The following is a 17,373-nucleotide window of genomic DNA, read 5'->3' as shown; positions in this document are numbered from 1 at the left end:
TATAGGTAGATATATGTGTATACATACCTATACCTTCCTTCCCATTCTCCGTTCTTTCGGTGGAGTTACGTTACCGACTGCGGAATGCATAGCGGAACACTTGCAACCTTTATCCGATTTTTGGACGAGAGGTTTGCTATATTTTCAACGGTATATTTATTATTATAAGAGGGTTGTCCAGTTACGGCGGTAGATTTCTGACGACGATTTACGAAGAGTTGTGAAGTAACAGGAAATTATCATAATTCCGCAATTTGTTATGAATATAAACCTCTCGACCCGACTGTAAGAATACTTTACGTATCACATATGTAGGTACGTGTTGCTCTGAAAAGAAATGAAATCATTAAGAATACCGGTATTTTTTAATCATAGTTATTCTACCTCCTCTTGTTATTTATTTATTATATAAATATCGTCCGTTGATGGGACGTAAAATATTGATATTGCTCGTTGATCCTTCTGCAGTGTTTGTTTAGCGGTGAGTTTTCAATCTTTTTCGGTTCCAGGCAACCACGCTGCAACCCCGAATCACCATATTCCAGCAGTGTGAAAATATTGTTTTTTCTTCTCGGTGCAAGTTCCGTCGCGCATTCTCTACGTGTAAGAAAAACAATGCTAATGGATCAATATTATGCTTCTACTTCTTCTTCTTTGCGACGTTACGGCCTTGTTATTTTTGGATTATCATCATTATTATTACTATTATTATTATTATGGTTATTATTTTGTTCCCGTGAAGAAATTTGTTAAAAAAATTGGCCGGCGTGGACTCGTGTACCAAACTGAAATTGTTCTTACAGATTTTTATGCCGCCGATGCATGGTTACATGGTAGCCGACCCTCGACTCGACTCTAGACCCGTACTTGTACCGCAGGGGATCCTGGGCCCGGACCTCGGGGGTCCGGTATCTTGTAATAACGAAAAAGGGGGGAAAAAACAAAAAAAAAAAAAAAAAAAGGTACGCGACGGCGGCGCCCCGGACACGTGTTTCCTCGATGCAGCGGCTCGTCGCCTCCCCGGCTCGCCTCTTTCCTCCTTCTTCCTCCTTTTTCCTCCTTCGCTCGTTCCCTCCTCCGCAGACCCGGGATCAACAGCAACCAGCTGCCGGGCAAACGATTCAATCTTCATTCCGGGACGGGGTGCAATGCTTCTCCGATGTCCCGCCGTCCCCCATACGTAACGTACGTGCACACGAGTTATACGAAGGTATGCAGTCGGTTGGTACAGTAGAACCTCGATTTTTGTCCCGCGATTCTCGAAGTGATCATATTTTACCCCGTGTAGCATTCAGGTTTTTATTTTACATTTTACAATCTCAAACATATTTAGCTACACTGGTAATGAGAATAAAGATCTCTGTTTATTGTGTAACTATACTGTCTCGACTGAAATTGTAATTTTATTTTTTTTGCCATATACGTATATTTGGTTCTTGGTTGGTAGAGAATGAAGATTAATTCATTCGATCACTCTTGAGAGATTCATCGTCGTCGAATGTTATCGGAACTTCGAGTGCTTATGACATGGAAACGGAAAGCGCAACGAAGGTTTTTCAACATCGAGGTCCTACTGTATAACTTGCAGGTTTTTCATGCACACACCTTGGGCAGGTATTTCTAAAAAATACTGTGCCACGTGTATGCGTATAATACATCGTGCATGTATGTATGCATGTGTGTGTGTGTGTCACGTTTAGAGAATGTATGCGGGCCTGCAGTGTATCTGCTTTCCCTCCTTCTTCGTTTACAGTCTTTTTCTCTCCTACAGTCTTTTTCTCTCCTCCCCTTGTTGTAATCCTATTCGTTTCTCGTACCCTTCGGTTAGTTTATGCAATGACAACGAGGACCAAGAATTAGACGCTTCGTACACCGTGTATAACGTATTTAGATGTATACGTATGTGTAATGATTAGATGTACTACTACACTGAATCGGGCGGGGGGGTGGGGGATAACTATAGGAGAAAATTGTCTGCCCCCCTCCCCCACCTCTCGTCTACCGATCCAGTCATTGCGTCGTTGACCCCTTCTCTTAGGAGCCCTCATTTGGTGTATGTATACTTATGCAGTGTAATGGGGAATGAAAGTAATTGAACGCCGACGGATCTATTAAATTGCCAATCGTTTGATAATAATTTAAACGGCAATGTGACCGTCGCTGTTCAACGTTGTATAATACATATATGTCGCTCTCCGTTCTACGACCAGCCAGCCAGCTAAGCGAGCCAGCCTTGGCACGATACTTGAATTCTTATTCAAACAAGTGTTTTATACGGGAGGCAATTCTCGTCTTCAACGATCTGAGATTCCTAAAGTGTTTTTTATACAATCGAGAATGTATCTTTGGTTTGTCCTCGTATTATTCGTTTATCCGTTAAAATCGAATTCGATATAAATATCCCAACGATATACGAAATTATGTTTTAAGCAACGTCCGATCTGCTTTCGAGCTGTCCGTATAAAGTTTCTAACACACTTATCACGTCGTATTCAGAATGGATAAAAGATAATTTTACTTCGGATAACCGAATCGATTCTTCTCGTTTATCATATCACATTTATATAATATATCATACATCCGACACCGAGCTCACAGCTGCGTTATGTTACTGTACATTATATCCCGTACCGTTTGTATTGCGTCTAACTTTCTGAGTATTTTTCTTTTTTATCAGTCAGGGTAAATTTGAGTATGTATATATATATATATAATATATATGTTGCCCGGAGGTTAAGATAAGATTTGCAACTGCGTCGTGTTGAAATATCCGCACCTTATATACGAATATTATATTGACACGGTTCAATATGAGGTTTCCTTTCGCGATAACGAACGTCGTCGTGAAACGTATACTCTAATATCTTACAAACATATACCATAGTATAAATAATAGGGTCGTCGACAAATTATACTTTCAACGCTAGCGGTATGGGTATACCTATAATATACCTGCAATACTGGTCCAGCAGCTCTCGAGATAGATTATAGAATCGACCTGGACAATGGAAAACGAGCTTTCATTGTACAGCTCGAATATATGGCGTGTGTGGACAATTGTATATATATATATATATACATATAATATATATAATATATAATAATGTATATGTATATATATACACACACCTATACGTAGAAAAGGGAAATATCTTATACGCGAGCCGAATCGCTGCTGCATACGACGTGGTGCACGGTGAATATACGGGTCACGGTATAACGGTGGAGAAACGGTAAGCGTGTACCTTATATAACGTGTAGGTACCTACCTACCTTGCTTCCTTCGCCTCCCCTCACCTTCCTTAACCTTCGTTCATTCGTCGTACAGCCTCCCGAACGAATTTCCAATTAACCATCCGGCGCTTCAATTCGTTTTTAACATAACGTGTATAACAACGATCGTATGCACGAAATCGGTAGTGCAGAACGTATAGGAGACACCGGCGGTGAGTCCCTCTTTCGAGTTTCTCGGACGTGGCCCGCTTCGGAAAATATTCAATGTAGGTATACGCGTACTTATACATATAAATCAACGCGCGCGAATGGAATAATTGATCGATCGATCGATCGATCGCGAATAAACGTATATATCGTACATGCGCAGGTTATGCATACATGGATGTCTGCTATCCACTGCGACAGCGACCTCGCGCCGTTGATCGGAACTCGTACATGCATACCTACTCCTTGGCGAACACCTGCACGTAGTCCGAAGCTCTTCCCTTTACACCCGTGTTGTGTAAGTGTTATATACCTGTGCATGTGTACACACACGCCTCTCTTATGTCTTTGAAGCCGGGTTTAAGGAGCCAGCGGGTTCTCAAACTGGTTTGCACCTGATATCGCGACTCGCCGACCGGATGACGCGTTTTAATGCTCTTCATGCTGCGTGCCATGCAAATCTCTCGTGTATAAGAAATTTACAAATACCTGTCGGTATACCTGTTGTATGTGTATGTAGATGTCGGTTATAGGTACGTGACGTGTGTGTGTGTGTGTGTGTGTGTGTGTGTGTGTGTGTGTACTGCGGTTGGTATCGGGTATGCCGTCCGTGCATCAGACCCGGTCAACCGCAAGCTCGGAGAACGCGTATAAGTAGGTAGGTAAGTACCTACACCTCCCTCTCTCTCTCTCTCTCTCTCTCTCTGTTTCATTCGATTTCTCGATTTTATCCGAAGGGCTTGTGCAGATCCAATTTAAAGTTGCGAACACGTTGCGTGTAATTGGGAATTTCACTTATTTCTGAGTGATTTTTATCATTCTATAAAATTTCAACTTCACTGCATACCGTATAATACCGAAGCTTAGAAAATAATTAGCAAGTATAAGGTCACGGCTGTCGGACGGATCGTTTTCGACCTAATAAATTCTCGGAGAGAGTAGAATTTCCGGCACCGCGATAATTGCACCGCTGATAAAAAAAACTAGGCGAGGTATCAGGTGTACGCTGTACGTACTTACGTTAGTATACGTATACGTATACGCATCTGTATACATAAATACATGGACGTACGTATATAAGCCGGGGTACGACGAGCCCCGGAAGTAACTCGTTGACTCTCGCCGCGGCGCTCATTGGTACATCCGGTCCGATTGCTTACGGCGGTATATACCTTGCACCGTACACGATAACTTGATAGACTGCTCAAATAACGAACAACAAAGAGCAAACTCGGCACAGGTCCCCGGCAGCCCGGACTTGGCCAGATGCTCCACCGCGTTATTATATTATAGGTACAAGTAAACGCGAGACGGACACACGCTTCGTCCACCAGATTGAATTCCTGCCCCGCGGTGATCACCGGTATTATATCCGAATAGAATTTTTCAGAAGCACGTGTCCCGTTGTTGAGATATAGTTTTTTTACACATGGGAAAATTGGCTTTTGATGTATTTGGATTTTGAGTCCAAAGTTGGTTCTAGGTGTCAAATTTTGATTTCTTCCATGTAACTCGTCAAAGAGAAAATAGTTTTATTGGATAAAGCTTAAAAAAGAAAAATTACCTATTTTCTCAAACATTTATTGCAAGTACCTTAAACCTTATAAGTAATAAATGAGGATTTTGGTAATTCGTGATTCGATGTATGGAATCAAATGTTTTTTTATTCAAATGTGACGTAAAAAAAATATTTGCTGAGTGAGCAGCTAACGGTCGAATGATCCAACGCTCGTGCGCCAAAATTCTAGACCAAAAGCAGTTGTTTTGTCAGGGCAGCCAACATTTTTGAGGTTACGTACATCGCGGCGACCTATCGTTTGAGCTTACGACGGTTTGTCAACCTGACGAAACAACTGCTCTTGTTTTAGAATTTTAGCGCATGCGCGTTGGATCATTCGACCGTCAGCTGCTCACTCTGTGCATCACATTCGTCATGAAAATGAATAAAAATCGAAAATTTTTGGTTCAGAACTTACGCTGTTAAATTGTTGTTGAATCACCGAAAGAATTCTTCCGTTACAAGGTGCGGCAGTATCTATCATAAAATTAATCTGGATCCTTTCGTTCGTGCTATATTCCATTCGCGATATCATCTATACATGATATACCGCAATTGCATTTCAACACGGTCGCTGAAGGGATACAAGAAATCGTGTTGCGCAAACCCGCGTAGATCAAGCGCGCTATAAACATAATTAAAATCTGTTATTAACGGACAACGAATAAGCTGGTCAATCGAATTTGTTTGGGTTAGAATTAGCGACGATCCTCCTGCAGTAAATAGCCTCCGGCAAACAATGAATACCTTAACGCCCTGAAGTACGTTGCAGACGAGGTGTGTCGTCTAGCTCCGTGTGTATTACATACTGCACCTACACCTACATGTGCAGCGATTGAACGATGCGCGGTATTAAATGGATGCAATGTGTGCAGACCGATCCTTGTTTACAGTACCCATAGATGGAAGAGATGCCAGAGTGCGTAAGCCTCGTCGAATATTCCGAGGTTAGGGTGTATATACAAGGGTAAGGTTATAGACTCTGATTGTGAGACGTGCGGAAGAGACCGCGATGCGTGGTAGGTAGGTAGTTAACTCTTTATACATGACGGTGAAAAGGTCAACATCCGGTGTACAACGTATGTCCGGAGATGTACGAGGTGTACACATATACGTACCCCATGTATACCCGCACCCATGTCCCCACCGGGGGATTCGTACCACACTAGGGTTTAAACGTTTACACAACAATTAAACGAGCGTATAATTCCCACGCGGTCCTGTCACGTACATCGAGGATGATGCGTTGTCGAACCACGCCCTTGGAAAACCAGGCTCCGCGTAAGGTACTACCGAGTATCCCGGATAGCAAGCGAACCTCGTACTCGGGTATTGACCATCCTATTCGATTAACGCGTATTAAAAGGCAAAGCCGCGAAGAAGATCCAAAGAATGAAAGGCACCGTGTCGCTAAGAGGGGAACCGTGTTCCTCTCTTCCCCATGCAAAGTATTCTTATACCCTCCTATACGCGTAGCTGATACCCGCTCTGCTCCTCGATCCTTGGCGTTCTTCTAATTAGCGGTGTCGATCCGTTACAAGAGAGGTATGCTTCCCTTCGTTTTTTTCTTTACTCATTCTACCAGCCTACGACAACCGAGTTGCCTAGATCACAGGCCAGGCAGGTGTACGGTCATCTAGTCGAGCTGGATGTACCTGTATAATTCTAAGACTAGGTGTTCAGCGTATGCTCTACGTCTAATAGGTATTATCGGTAGAAGTGTTATTATATGGTATAGATCGTGACCCTTGCGGTAATAATAATTAAGTGCACCTTTTGCGGTGATGTGTAATTTTATATACAGGTAATCAACCCCTGCAATTGTTCCTTCATCTCACCTGGGATTTCTCATCCCTTTTACTCTTTTATTGTCGTCTTGTGTTAATTCTTTTCGTTTTCTTTCATGGTTCGCAGGTGGTTTTGTCACTTCGACGACGACAACTATGTGAACGTACCGCGACTGGTCAAACTGTTGGACGATTATGACCCGCGGGAGGATTGGTACCTTGGCAAACCGTCGATACGAGCCCCCCTCGAGATAGTGAACAGGGAGGGAAATCCACCGTCGAAAAAATCGGTGAGTTTCAAAAATTCAATCAAGTTATTCAGAATTCATAAATATCGTATTGTATACGCGACGACGTTGATAAATCTCGACGCGTTATAATCGTTCTGATTATGTGCGTCGTGGTAAATCGGGTTGGGTGAAAGGCAGCGGGGACCGATCGAGGCGTGGATCATGGACCGTGGATCGTGGATCGTGCCGTCGTCTGGATCGCAACAATCTATACATAATATACGCCGCCGCCACTCGTCGTCTCGCAACTCTGGTGACCAGGGGTTGACCTCTTGGTGGGTGTGGCTCCTGTTGCCGCTGCTGCTGCTGCTTGTCGGACGGCCGACATTATTATACCCAACTCATTTATTACAACGCCACGCGAAAGCGTGTTATAGGCCATAGCCTCGGGATATCGTATACTCTATATAACTTGTGTACAATCCGTATGTGGCAACATGTAAAGGGATACTTGCCGTGGTAAATTTCTGTTATTCATGAGGCAGCTAATTGAGAGGAAGGAAGTTAGAGAATAGAAAAAGATTATTCACTCCAGGGGTGTCCGGTTGTAAAATTTAGACGGAAAATTCTCGAATAGTTATCCATGATTACGGGTCTCTGTACGAAATTATTATGTATGAAAATTACGTATAGCGAGTAATAGACATTTTTATTTCAACCACATGGTGTAATGTGGTTCGAATACCTGACAAGAAAACCACTCGTTTCCCGGACAGTGCATTTACTGCGGTTATGCAGGTATATCCTGTAGATGATTATAATTGGCGTGTATATTTTTTGCACTAATAACCAGACGCAGTAATCTCGATGCCTCGAGGCTATACCGTGTCGTACGCCATGGACATGCTTCGCGTGTTTGCTCCAGCTTACAATCGAGCTAGGAGATTCCTTGCAACCTTCAGACTATATATCTATATGAGAATTAATATTTGAGGGTACAAATGGATTGGTTATTTCATTTACTTACCCATTTGGCGCCCGTTTATAGCCGAAGAAGCAGTATATAAAGGACATTGCAAGAAAGAAACGATAAAAACGATACAGAAATGCAGAAGACTTGAACGTAGAAGGCTTGATGATGTAAGTTTCCATGATGTGTCACAATTTGGACGAGTGAAATATTGCTGTTTTGTGGCGGTAATTTTTTGTTCACTTTTCAATGGCACGGAGTTGATTATTATAAAGACGTTGAAATTTCATTATATGCATACCTACCGCAGAATAGAATCGTGAAATTGAGAACTTTATTCTTGAATCCTGGTAGGATGGTTGGATACGGAAAGGTGGATAGGCAAAAACTAGCTCTGCTCTCAATTAACTACTAAACACTGAATAGAAAGGAGAAGAAATAGATCGCGATGCGAGACGTTGTAGATTCGACACGGTTATAGGTACATTATACAGTTGACAGAATCATTTTGAACAAAACAAAAAGATGGGAGTCCCAAACCGTGAAATAGTGCAGCAGTTCTTTAGACAAGCGGTATGCCAAATTCGTCGATTCATCCAGTCAAGGTGTTTGCGTCCTGAACTAAAACCATCCACGCAAAGTTTCAATATTTTGGAGGCTTGCGATATTTTTCCCTTTTTTTTTTTGTGAGTGGCGGTCCGTTATACAATAGAATGCGCTCCGAAGGCAGGATCAGCGGCAGCCGTTGATGTTGACTCGTGCCGCAAGTCGACTGGGTTCAAATTCATTGGGATACAATTCGTTTTTTTTTGCGCGCGCGCTTTGCAACCAAACGTCGGTGAAGAGAGAAAGATATAGAATGAGATACAGAGGGGGGTAAGAAGGTTACACCGAAGAAGGCGCCACGCCCTAGGTGAAAGGCCTTTAGTCTTTTCCATAATACAGCGATGTTCCTACTCCAATGGAACCGTCATATATACGTACATGTACCGTACACGTTCCGAAGATGTAGATGGACAGATAGAAGAGCGGAAAGACGGACGGACGGACGGACGGATAGATGGATGGATAGATAATTTAAGATGTACGTGTAATGTGTGTAGCCGGAGGTGTATAATTTAACCTGTCAGACATGCAACTTTGGAGTTGGACGAATAGGAGAAGGAGAAGAACAACGGACAGAAAATATTACATTCATTCAAACAGTTCTTTTTCTTCCTTTGATATACATCTAACTGGAATTGACCGTATATAATATAATATTTACTTGCAATACGTTATACTATCGCCAGAGATGCTGCGAAATTTGCAAATTAAATCTTTACGTATAATTACGTGCAATATGAATTTCTTGGAAAGTATTCATGGAGGGGAAGTGAGAGAGATAGAGAGATTCGTTAATAGGCGAAGGAAAAGGGAACCGATGTAAGGAGGAACACTGTGTGCCTGCAGTGTTCTAGTCGGCGAGACTCTACTTCGCCTCGGACAGTTACCCATTGTTTTTCGAATTTCACGCTCCAAGTATCTCGCTCTGCTCGAGTTATACTCTCCATTAAATCCCGCATTATAAACCGCCTTTGTTAACCGTTTCCTCGGCTTAACTGTTTTAAATTATGCTTCTTCTCCGTAATCTCCTCGACTACTTCGGTATAATGGATGTTGGGATAATCCATGCATAAGGTGTTCTGAATTTTGAAAATTTATTCGCGATGTATGATAGTGAACTGTGTAAGTATTTAAATACGAAATTCGCGTGTCGGTTCTGATATACGCACTGACGTGTTTGTAAAAACTTTTAACTCTTCCGAAAGAAAAAAATATCATTTCAGTTTCCGAACACACACTCCAGGTAACTTACACATGTGCCTACATTTGATTACGTCAATACGTTCCCGATACTAACTCCCGAACTAGCAAATATTCTTTATTCTATTTCGCTTCGCTGCAAGTAAAATTTTTGTTTATCGATTTATCCATATTGTGTCTGTATAGGCATGTGGAAGCGGGTTTCACTCGCCACTTGTGCACATATACACACCTATGTACTCTGTTCTGGAAACCGGCTTCAACAACTTTAGAGGCCAACTCCAATCGACCTGCAGCCATTTAGAATCTAGTTGTGTATTGTTATACAGCATGCGTAGAGAGAGTTGTGCAAGGATACGTATGTGTGCGTAGGCTGAAGATAGCAGAACTCTTTACCGCCCCGGAGGGATGAAATGTAAAACAACTTCGGTCGGTCAGCTACTATAATATGATACATGTATCGTTTCTGAAACGCGTTTCTTTTCCGCGATACGTGATGGAGCAAATACAAAAAACTTATCGAAATTTGATAATGCTGTCACAGCGGCTGAACAAGCTAATTAATTTAGCGATTAAACTAGACCCGAGGTAATCGGGGCGTGAAATTTCAAATGAGCCGGTCTGGGCTCACGACTCGACGAGTTCCATAGTCCATTGGTTGGTTGGATGTAGTGTTCTTTAACCGCGTTACTAATTTGCCTCGCGTACGCGTCTATATCGTCTTTCAGTATAACGACGACGACGATGACGATGATGATGATGTACATATCATAGTGGCGAGGAAAATTTTATCTTATATAGAGGAAATTGACAAACTATACCAACCAATGATGACCATTGACCTGAGCAGTACAAGATCATCCATTCTTCGGGGTTATTCCATTATTCAGTGTTAAGACGAGGTGATTGCTCCACTGAACCTTGAAGCACCTCCGTCGGTAGTTCTCTTGCAATGTATTCTACACCGTCTAAGCAAACAAGCCTCGCAGCATTCAGTGACCCTCGCGTCGCTGATCGTTGGATATATATTCTAAAGGTCGTAGATTAACAGCTGGAACACGCGCGCTCGCGCGCACGCGTTTTACGTGCGTAAAATTCCGATCGAGGTCGTTTCTTCCCTGCCAGTATACGACGTCGTCATCCTCCTATGTCGAGTTCTCTCGGTTGCGTGAAACAGAAGCAAACACAGGTCGACGACGTTCCTGCAACACCGCTACGATTAGTCTTGCACGTAAATATACTTACGTGTTTCGTACAGTATCATCGGAGCAAGCGTGGTACGTTACAAGTTAAAGAGAACCGGGAGATGCGAAGCGGTAGAAACAGGTTGGGCTGCTTCCGGCGTCCACGTGGGTCCGGCAGAGGATCAGGTAGCACCTGTCCCTGCAGCCTCATCGCTGCAGATGCTGCAGGGGATGCTGTCGAGGTGATGGGAGGGGTGATACGAGGGGGAGCAGCAATCAGTCAGTAATTTTAATTATCGTTGTGCGTATTTACGACGCGTAATCGCTTAGCTACGATCTCGTATCCTCCTGCGATTGGCCCGATCTGTGCTGCTGGTCCCCTCCTCTCCCCCCTCCTTCACCCCCCCCCCCCCCTCAACCCTAATTCAGTCTCGGTAACGAAGAGCGGTCAGGGCCTGACTGCCTCCTCCCATGTATCGATGGGGATACCAGATTGTGGCCGCCTCTACGACTAATTGCATTCCTAAGTCCCAAAGTCGGGTGGTGTGTGTGAGAGTGTGCGCACCTCGACGGTATATGCATATATTTGTAATACCTACGGCGGTAGCTATGTAGATTATAATATATACACGTCGGATATCTAATTAACTATCGGTCGTGATTGGTCGCTACTCACGATGATCACCCAGGTATCACTTTCATATTTTCATTCTCATTTATTACTTGTACTCTTGCGCTCTCTGCGTCTGTGGTTGATGCGTGTTACATATACGCAATTGGATGAGAAAGAGAGGGATTCGGTTTGAAACCGATTTTATGATGAGTCGATCGTTGCGATTTAGTGGTATAGATACACACATTTTTCGTAACGAGGAATCCAACGTAGCGATTTTGAGTCTCTTGATTGACAGGATTTTTTCCAAGGCGATTTTATGGAATGTTGAATAATGTCGAGTATAATTCACTTTGTATATAACAAAATCCGAGCATGTGAAATAAGCCTGCAAGCTCGCGTCGTCCTACCTACACCGGGAACGGATCGCATCCTTCATATCGGGAAGCGTATTAAGACTAATCGGAAGATGAGATGGACCTGATACACGTTACACTCGGCGAAGAACGCGGCAATGGTGATGGACGGGGGATAATTGGTCGCATACAGCGTCACTCATTCTACGTGGGCAGCGGTAACTCCTCTTTTACCTACCTCGAACCCGTCTTCGGAGGCTTTGCATTCCTACATGCTAATAAGAATTTGGTATAATGAGATGGTATTCGGTGTTTCACGTTGAACATCCTGTACAGAGGCAGGATATCCTCCCTTTTGGGGTTAACACGAGTCTCAGTCGCAACTGCAGAGACGCTCCACCCCAGCGTATTCTATCCGAAGAGAATCTGACGATCTGAGAATCTGGCATTCCTCTCCATCCCCGCACACAACCGTCCCAACCACCCGGCGGTATCTTACGCATCCACCTATATCCACTTCCTTCTACCGTTTTCAAATTTATTACCCAGTGTCACTCCGGGTCGAGCCGGTGGTCCGCGGGTTGGAAGTTAAGAGTCAGATATGATTCATCGTCTACTTGTTACTCGATAAATATTAACGAACCGTATTTCCTTCCGATGATGTATTTGTAGCTATGATAAGGGGTCGATAAGGGAAGCATGCCGCGTTAAACGCGTCGGGTTGCTCAACCGATCTCTTACCTCGATATCGTTCACTAGAATTCGGATGATTAACGGCCTTCGCTATCTGGATCGCCGCATCGAATTTCAATGCTTTTGATGATGTACGCTCGAAAAAGTTTCTCTACCTCGATTTATTTACAGTGTACGGATGATGCGTACATTGTACAATTTGTCGAGCTTCGTACTCCGCAAGACGTGACTCTAAACCTGTGATTTGTTTTTTTTTTCTTGCAGCTCAAGATAAGGTTCTGGTTTGCCACAGGGGGTGCCGGTTTCTGCCTAAGTCGAGCCTTGGCGCTGAAGATGATGCCGGTGGCCAGGTGAGTTATACGTAAACTTACCGAACTTACTTCGGAAAATCGAATAGCGTATAATTATACGTATCAATTTTTAACCTTCCTTCGTGCAAACCTCGCTTTTCCTTCTCCCTTTTTCTTTGCTCGTACGCGCGCATGGATAAGGCATGGAACGCCAAACCGTCTTATGCCTAGCCCGAGGTCCGAAAGGAACCCACGTATCATTTACACATGTGCCCCAGCGTTGGGAGCGCCTTGCGATTGCACGGCTGGGCTACCTCGTAAACCTGCAGTGGGATGTTATGCCCATACGCACAAGGTACCTACGCGTATTGGATATACGTACGTCTAAAAGATTATCGTCGAGTCATTAACCGACCGCGGGATATAACTCCCTGGTCTCTTTCGCGTTGTTGTACAGCGCTTGAGTGTATGTACCTATTATTATAATATATACGCGGTTGTAATTATCCTGCGACCAACGAACCCGTATATGCCTCCCGTCGCGCAACGTCTTATACGTCAAGTTACGATACCCGTACAGCAGTTGCCTGTAGGAGTACTCACTCCCGGTATTCCTTCCTTTCTCTTTTTCATCACCGATTTTCGATGACGGTCATGACGACGACGATTATTCATTTATTTATTTATTTTTCTTTTTCTTGGAAAACTTGAGTCATTTTTTTTTTTTTTCAAGAGGACCGCAGTTTCTCAATATCAACATATCGGTCTGACATGATGGATCTACTTTTATTGATAGTATCTTCGGATCTATCTGTACGAGTCCGATGTTGTACGGATAATAACCTATAGAAAATGCCGCGTAAAGTATAATTCGGCTGCTGCGGTTTCGGGTGATTTTTCACAACCCGTACGTTCAGAAGAGTCGTCCTTATTGTTGGTAAGGAATGTGACGCGGTGCCCACGGATCACTTTGAGGAATTCAAGCGGTAACGGGAGGGGTTCGGGGATAGAAAAAACGCGCGTCCCTTTAACAATCTTCTGACCGAAATTTCGATTTCGTCCAAGAGGTATTTTAACGAGGCTTTATATACCCGCGGACGTGCCGACGACGACGACTGAGAACGACGCGCCAGCCGGGCATCGCGATTTCAGTCTAATCTTCCCAATTAAAATCAGCCCACGTACCGCCGTGTGACGCCGCTCTCGATCCTCCGGTCCCCGCGACCAGTCTTCAGTCTTGATCCTGGATCCTGGATCCTCGATTCTCGATCCCCGATCCCCGATCCCCGATCCCGGGGGTCGGGAGGGAAAGGACCGAGTGTATTGAGAATCCGCCAAAGTTATTCCCTAATGAGTGACTCCGGACTAACGGGCAAACGGACAAACGGATACCGACCGAAGTTGCCGCAGTCGAGACTCAAACAAAATGCTAATTACATACCGATGCACAGACACAGCTGCCAGAGCGCTTCTTTGCACACATCTAACATTATACATGTCCTTAATTAGAACCGTGAAAATCTTACCACGAAATACAAGAGATACGCCCGGTGCGGTGGGAACGCGAACGAAACTATGGCTGAAGGCTCGTTTGATCGCATACGGTATACGTGCACGTATATGGCATAATACGCTTTTATACTAGCTGTGACATCCAGCCCTATAAATCGGCAGCGTTTTTTTTTTTTTTAAATCATTCCAGTCGAATGAAATTCGAATAGCGTTGCACGCTGTGACGCGAGCTATATCACCAGAAATAAAGGGTGAATCAGAGTTGTTTATTAAGTATATCATACGGTACAATTATCTGCGAAAGTTAGCAGACCGAGGAATTAGAGAAAAGCTTGGCAGGTGTTCCCTCATCCTTTATACCTGTACATGTGAGATAGTTCCGACGGATGAAGACGTTAATATTTTGCGAATTGACGGTACCATTAGATTTGTATCACGTATGGTCTCTTTTCAGCGGTGGAAAATTCATCAGCATTGGCGACAAGATCAGGCTGCCGGACGATGTGACCATGGGATACATAATAGAGCACCTACTCAAAAAGCCCCTGACCGTCGTCGAGCAGTTTCACTCCCACTTGGAGCCAATGAAGTTCCTTCACAAAGAGACATTCCACGATCAGGTATACAACGTACATTTATACATTGTTATGTTTGTATCGTGCGGCAGTTGAGCACCAATAATTTACGTATCGCTTAATCATATTTTGTCACCTTTACTTAGATATCATTCAGCTTCTCGAAGAACGCAAAGGATGAATGGAACATCGTCAAGATAGATGGATTTGATCTTAAATACGATCCAAAGAGGTCGGTATACCGCCCGCTTGTTTTCATTTAGCTCTGAAAATTTAAGTTTGATGGTGAATTCATGTTCTGAAATTCTTTTGCAGATTCAAATCCATCCATTGCTATCTCTTTCCATACTTCTCATATTGTCCTCGAAGATGATGATCATCGTGAAACGCGTAAGAATTTCGGACAGCGAGAATCTTCTCAAAGTATGCGATGGATGTGAAGAAAAACGCAATCGTCAATCCAAATTCCCGTGATATCGTGTTACGGGTAATACGGTACCATAAATCTCCCCTCACTTTGTTTTTCTTTTACTAATTTAACGTTCATTCAAATTTGAATGCACGTGTTGACGATGGAATTATCGAACATCTTGCGCTCAACAGAGGTTTTTATCTCTGCGTTGATCGAACCTTAAGCAAAAAACGAAGATTCCTTGTTCCCAATCGTCCCGATTCTTCGTGCTCTTTTCATGAGCACTCGCATCATATTCTACACACACACACACACACACACACACACACACACACACTGTGTTTTGAAATAAATATATATACATATACATATACAGATCTGCATTACATGCGTGGTTATATATATAGCGAGGTGTGTAAATAAAAAAAGGAATTTATATATATTACGATTGAAAATGTGAATGTAAATCTCTAAAATTCGTAGTTTCGCTAGCTCGCGTATCTTTTGTATTATAATTTTCGCAGGTATACGTTATATACGTAACTTGGTATGATATCGTAATATAGGTATGTATAAACTAGTCCTCCTAGAAATTATTTAACAATACCTCTTTTCATTATAGTATAGTATGAATTTTATGAATTAAGCGACGGTACTATATAGCAATTTGTCATACTCTTTCATTTTTTATTTCTCTCGCTGTGATGCAATCGTGTGCAATATGGAATCGTTTATACTGTGTTATTGTTATCGAAAAATTTAGTAAGCAAATAACATGCAGTAGCTATATTGGAACGTTTCTGTTTCAATCTCATTTGGTTTCTTCGTGAACCCTAGAGGAGACACGTTCTATTCATAAATATATTTGTGTACTGCATTGGTGTGATATAATAATAATAATCATGTAAGTAACAATAAGAATAATGAATATCGCAATAACAATAAGTATTGTTATTTTAATGTAGTAGTAGTGGCGAAATTGTTGATACTATAGTAACGAGTATAGATATATGAAATTATAAGATAATAGCCTGGATGTAAAAAGACGTTTGATAAGTAACATAAAAGGTTTTCGATAACACTTTGAACGGTGCCGATCAACTGTAAGAATAACTGGAATTCACTTATCGACTAATGAATTATCAATAAGTATACTATCTTTTGAAAAACGGTACATGTCCTGAAAACTTAAACAATGATCGTTCTATTGAGAAATGGATTGAAGAGTATCCTGTGTTTTCAACGCATTCTGCATGTAACTTCCAGTTGGTTGACCGGTTCAGACCAAACTGTAGTTCGTTGTGAAATATTGTCGTAAGGCTTTGTATTGAAGAGGATCTATATGTATTATACACATTGCTAGGTGATAACATATATTCTTTATTCTGTAAGTGAGTGAATTTCATGATTGATTGTGAGTTAAGGCACTCTTCACGTTACAAACGGATTGCTAATATTCGATATCTTATTGGTTGTTACGTTAGGCATATATGTACGTTATTTGGTGAAAATGGAGATTGCATAATGACTTTTGTACATTGTCACGTTGCTCAAAGCAGAATAAAATGTATCATAGAACTGTTACCATATAAGGTGATATTGTGTTACCTACAATGGCTATAGGTTTATATCGATGGGTCCCACTGAAACGCAGGTTCCCGGATAGAACAGACGAATCTCGCCAGAAATGTAATACAGACGCATCATAGAAAATGCTACAGCCAGTGTATACAAAGCTCTATGTAATACTTGTACCATCTTATAAGATACATCCGTGAAACATCTGTTTTCGTAGAAACCGTCGATATTAGGTATATATCATGTACATGCTTCTACTCACGCCAGCATAGTGAAGTAACACGTTGGTCAGCGAGATATATCCGTGGCGTAGAAAATGTTTGTATTTTAAGCATATTTTGTATCAATAAAGCGTAAACTACATACGA

General features: G+C 42.5%; 1 protein-coding gene and 1 long non-coding RNA gene across 2 annotated transcripts in view; both read left to right on the top strand.

Annotated features, from left to right (window-relative positions):
* fng (Fringe glycosyltransferase) overlaps positions 1 to 17,373 on the top strand; it is a 24,772-nt gene extending 7,399 nt beyond the window's left edge. Inside the window, exons 5-9 of the mRNA XM_046622156.2 lie at positions 6,914 to 7,076; positions 12,903 to 12,988; positions 14,895 to 15,060; positions 15,162 to 15,247; positions 15,331 to 17,373. Of these exons, the coding sequence (XP_046478112.1) occupies positions 6,914 to 7,076; positions 12,903 to 12,988; positions 14,895 to 15,060; positions 15,162 to 15,247; positions 15,331 to 15,388 (559 nt within the window). The 3' untranslated portion in view covers positions 15,389 to 17,373. The remainder of the gene's footprint in view (positions 1 to 6,913; positions 7,077 to 12,902; positions 12,989 to 14,894; positions 15,061 to 15,161; positions 15,248 to 15,330) is intronic.
* Positions 508 to 1,000, top strand: LOC138190903 (uncharacterized). The gene is made up of 2 exons (XR_011176986.1): positions 508 to 603; positions 804 to 1,000. It is a non-coding gene; the product is annotated as an uncharacterized lncRNA (long non-coding RNA).

The sequence above is a fragment of the Neodiprion pinetum genome, chromosome 4 (assembly GCF_021155775.2).
Source record: "Neodiprion pinetum isolate iyNeoPine1 chromosome 4, iyNeoPine1.2, whole genome shotgun sequence".
NCBI classification, from domain to species: Eukaryota; Metazoa; Arthropoda; class Insecta; order Hymenoptera; family Diprionidae; genus Neodiprion; species Neodiprion pinetum.
Note: the sequence above shows the minus strand (reverse complement) of the source record. Positions and strands in the feature narration are given on the sequence as shown.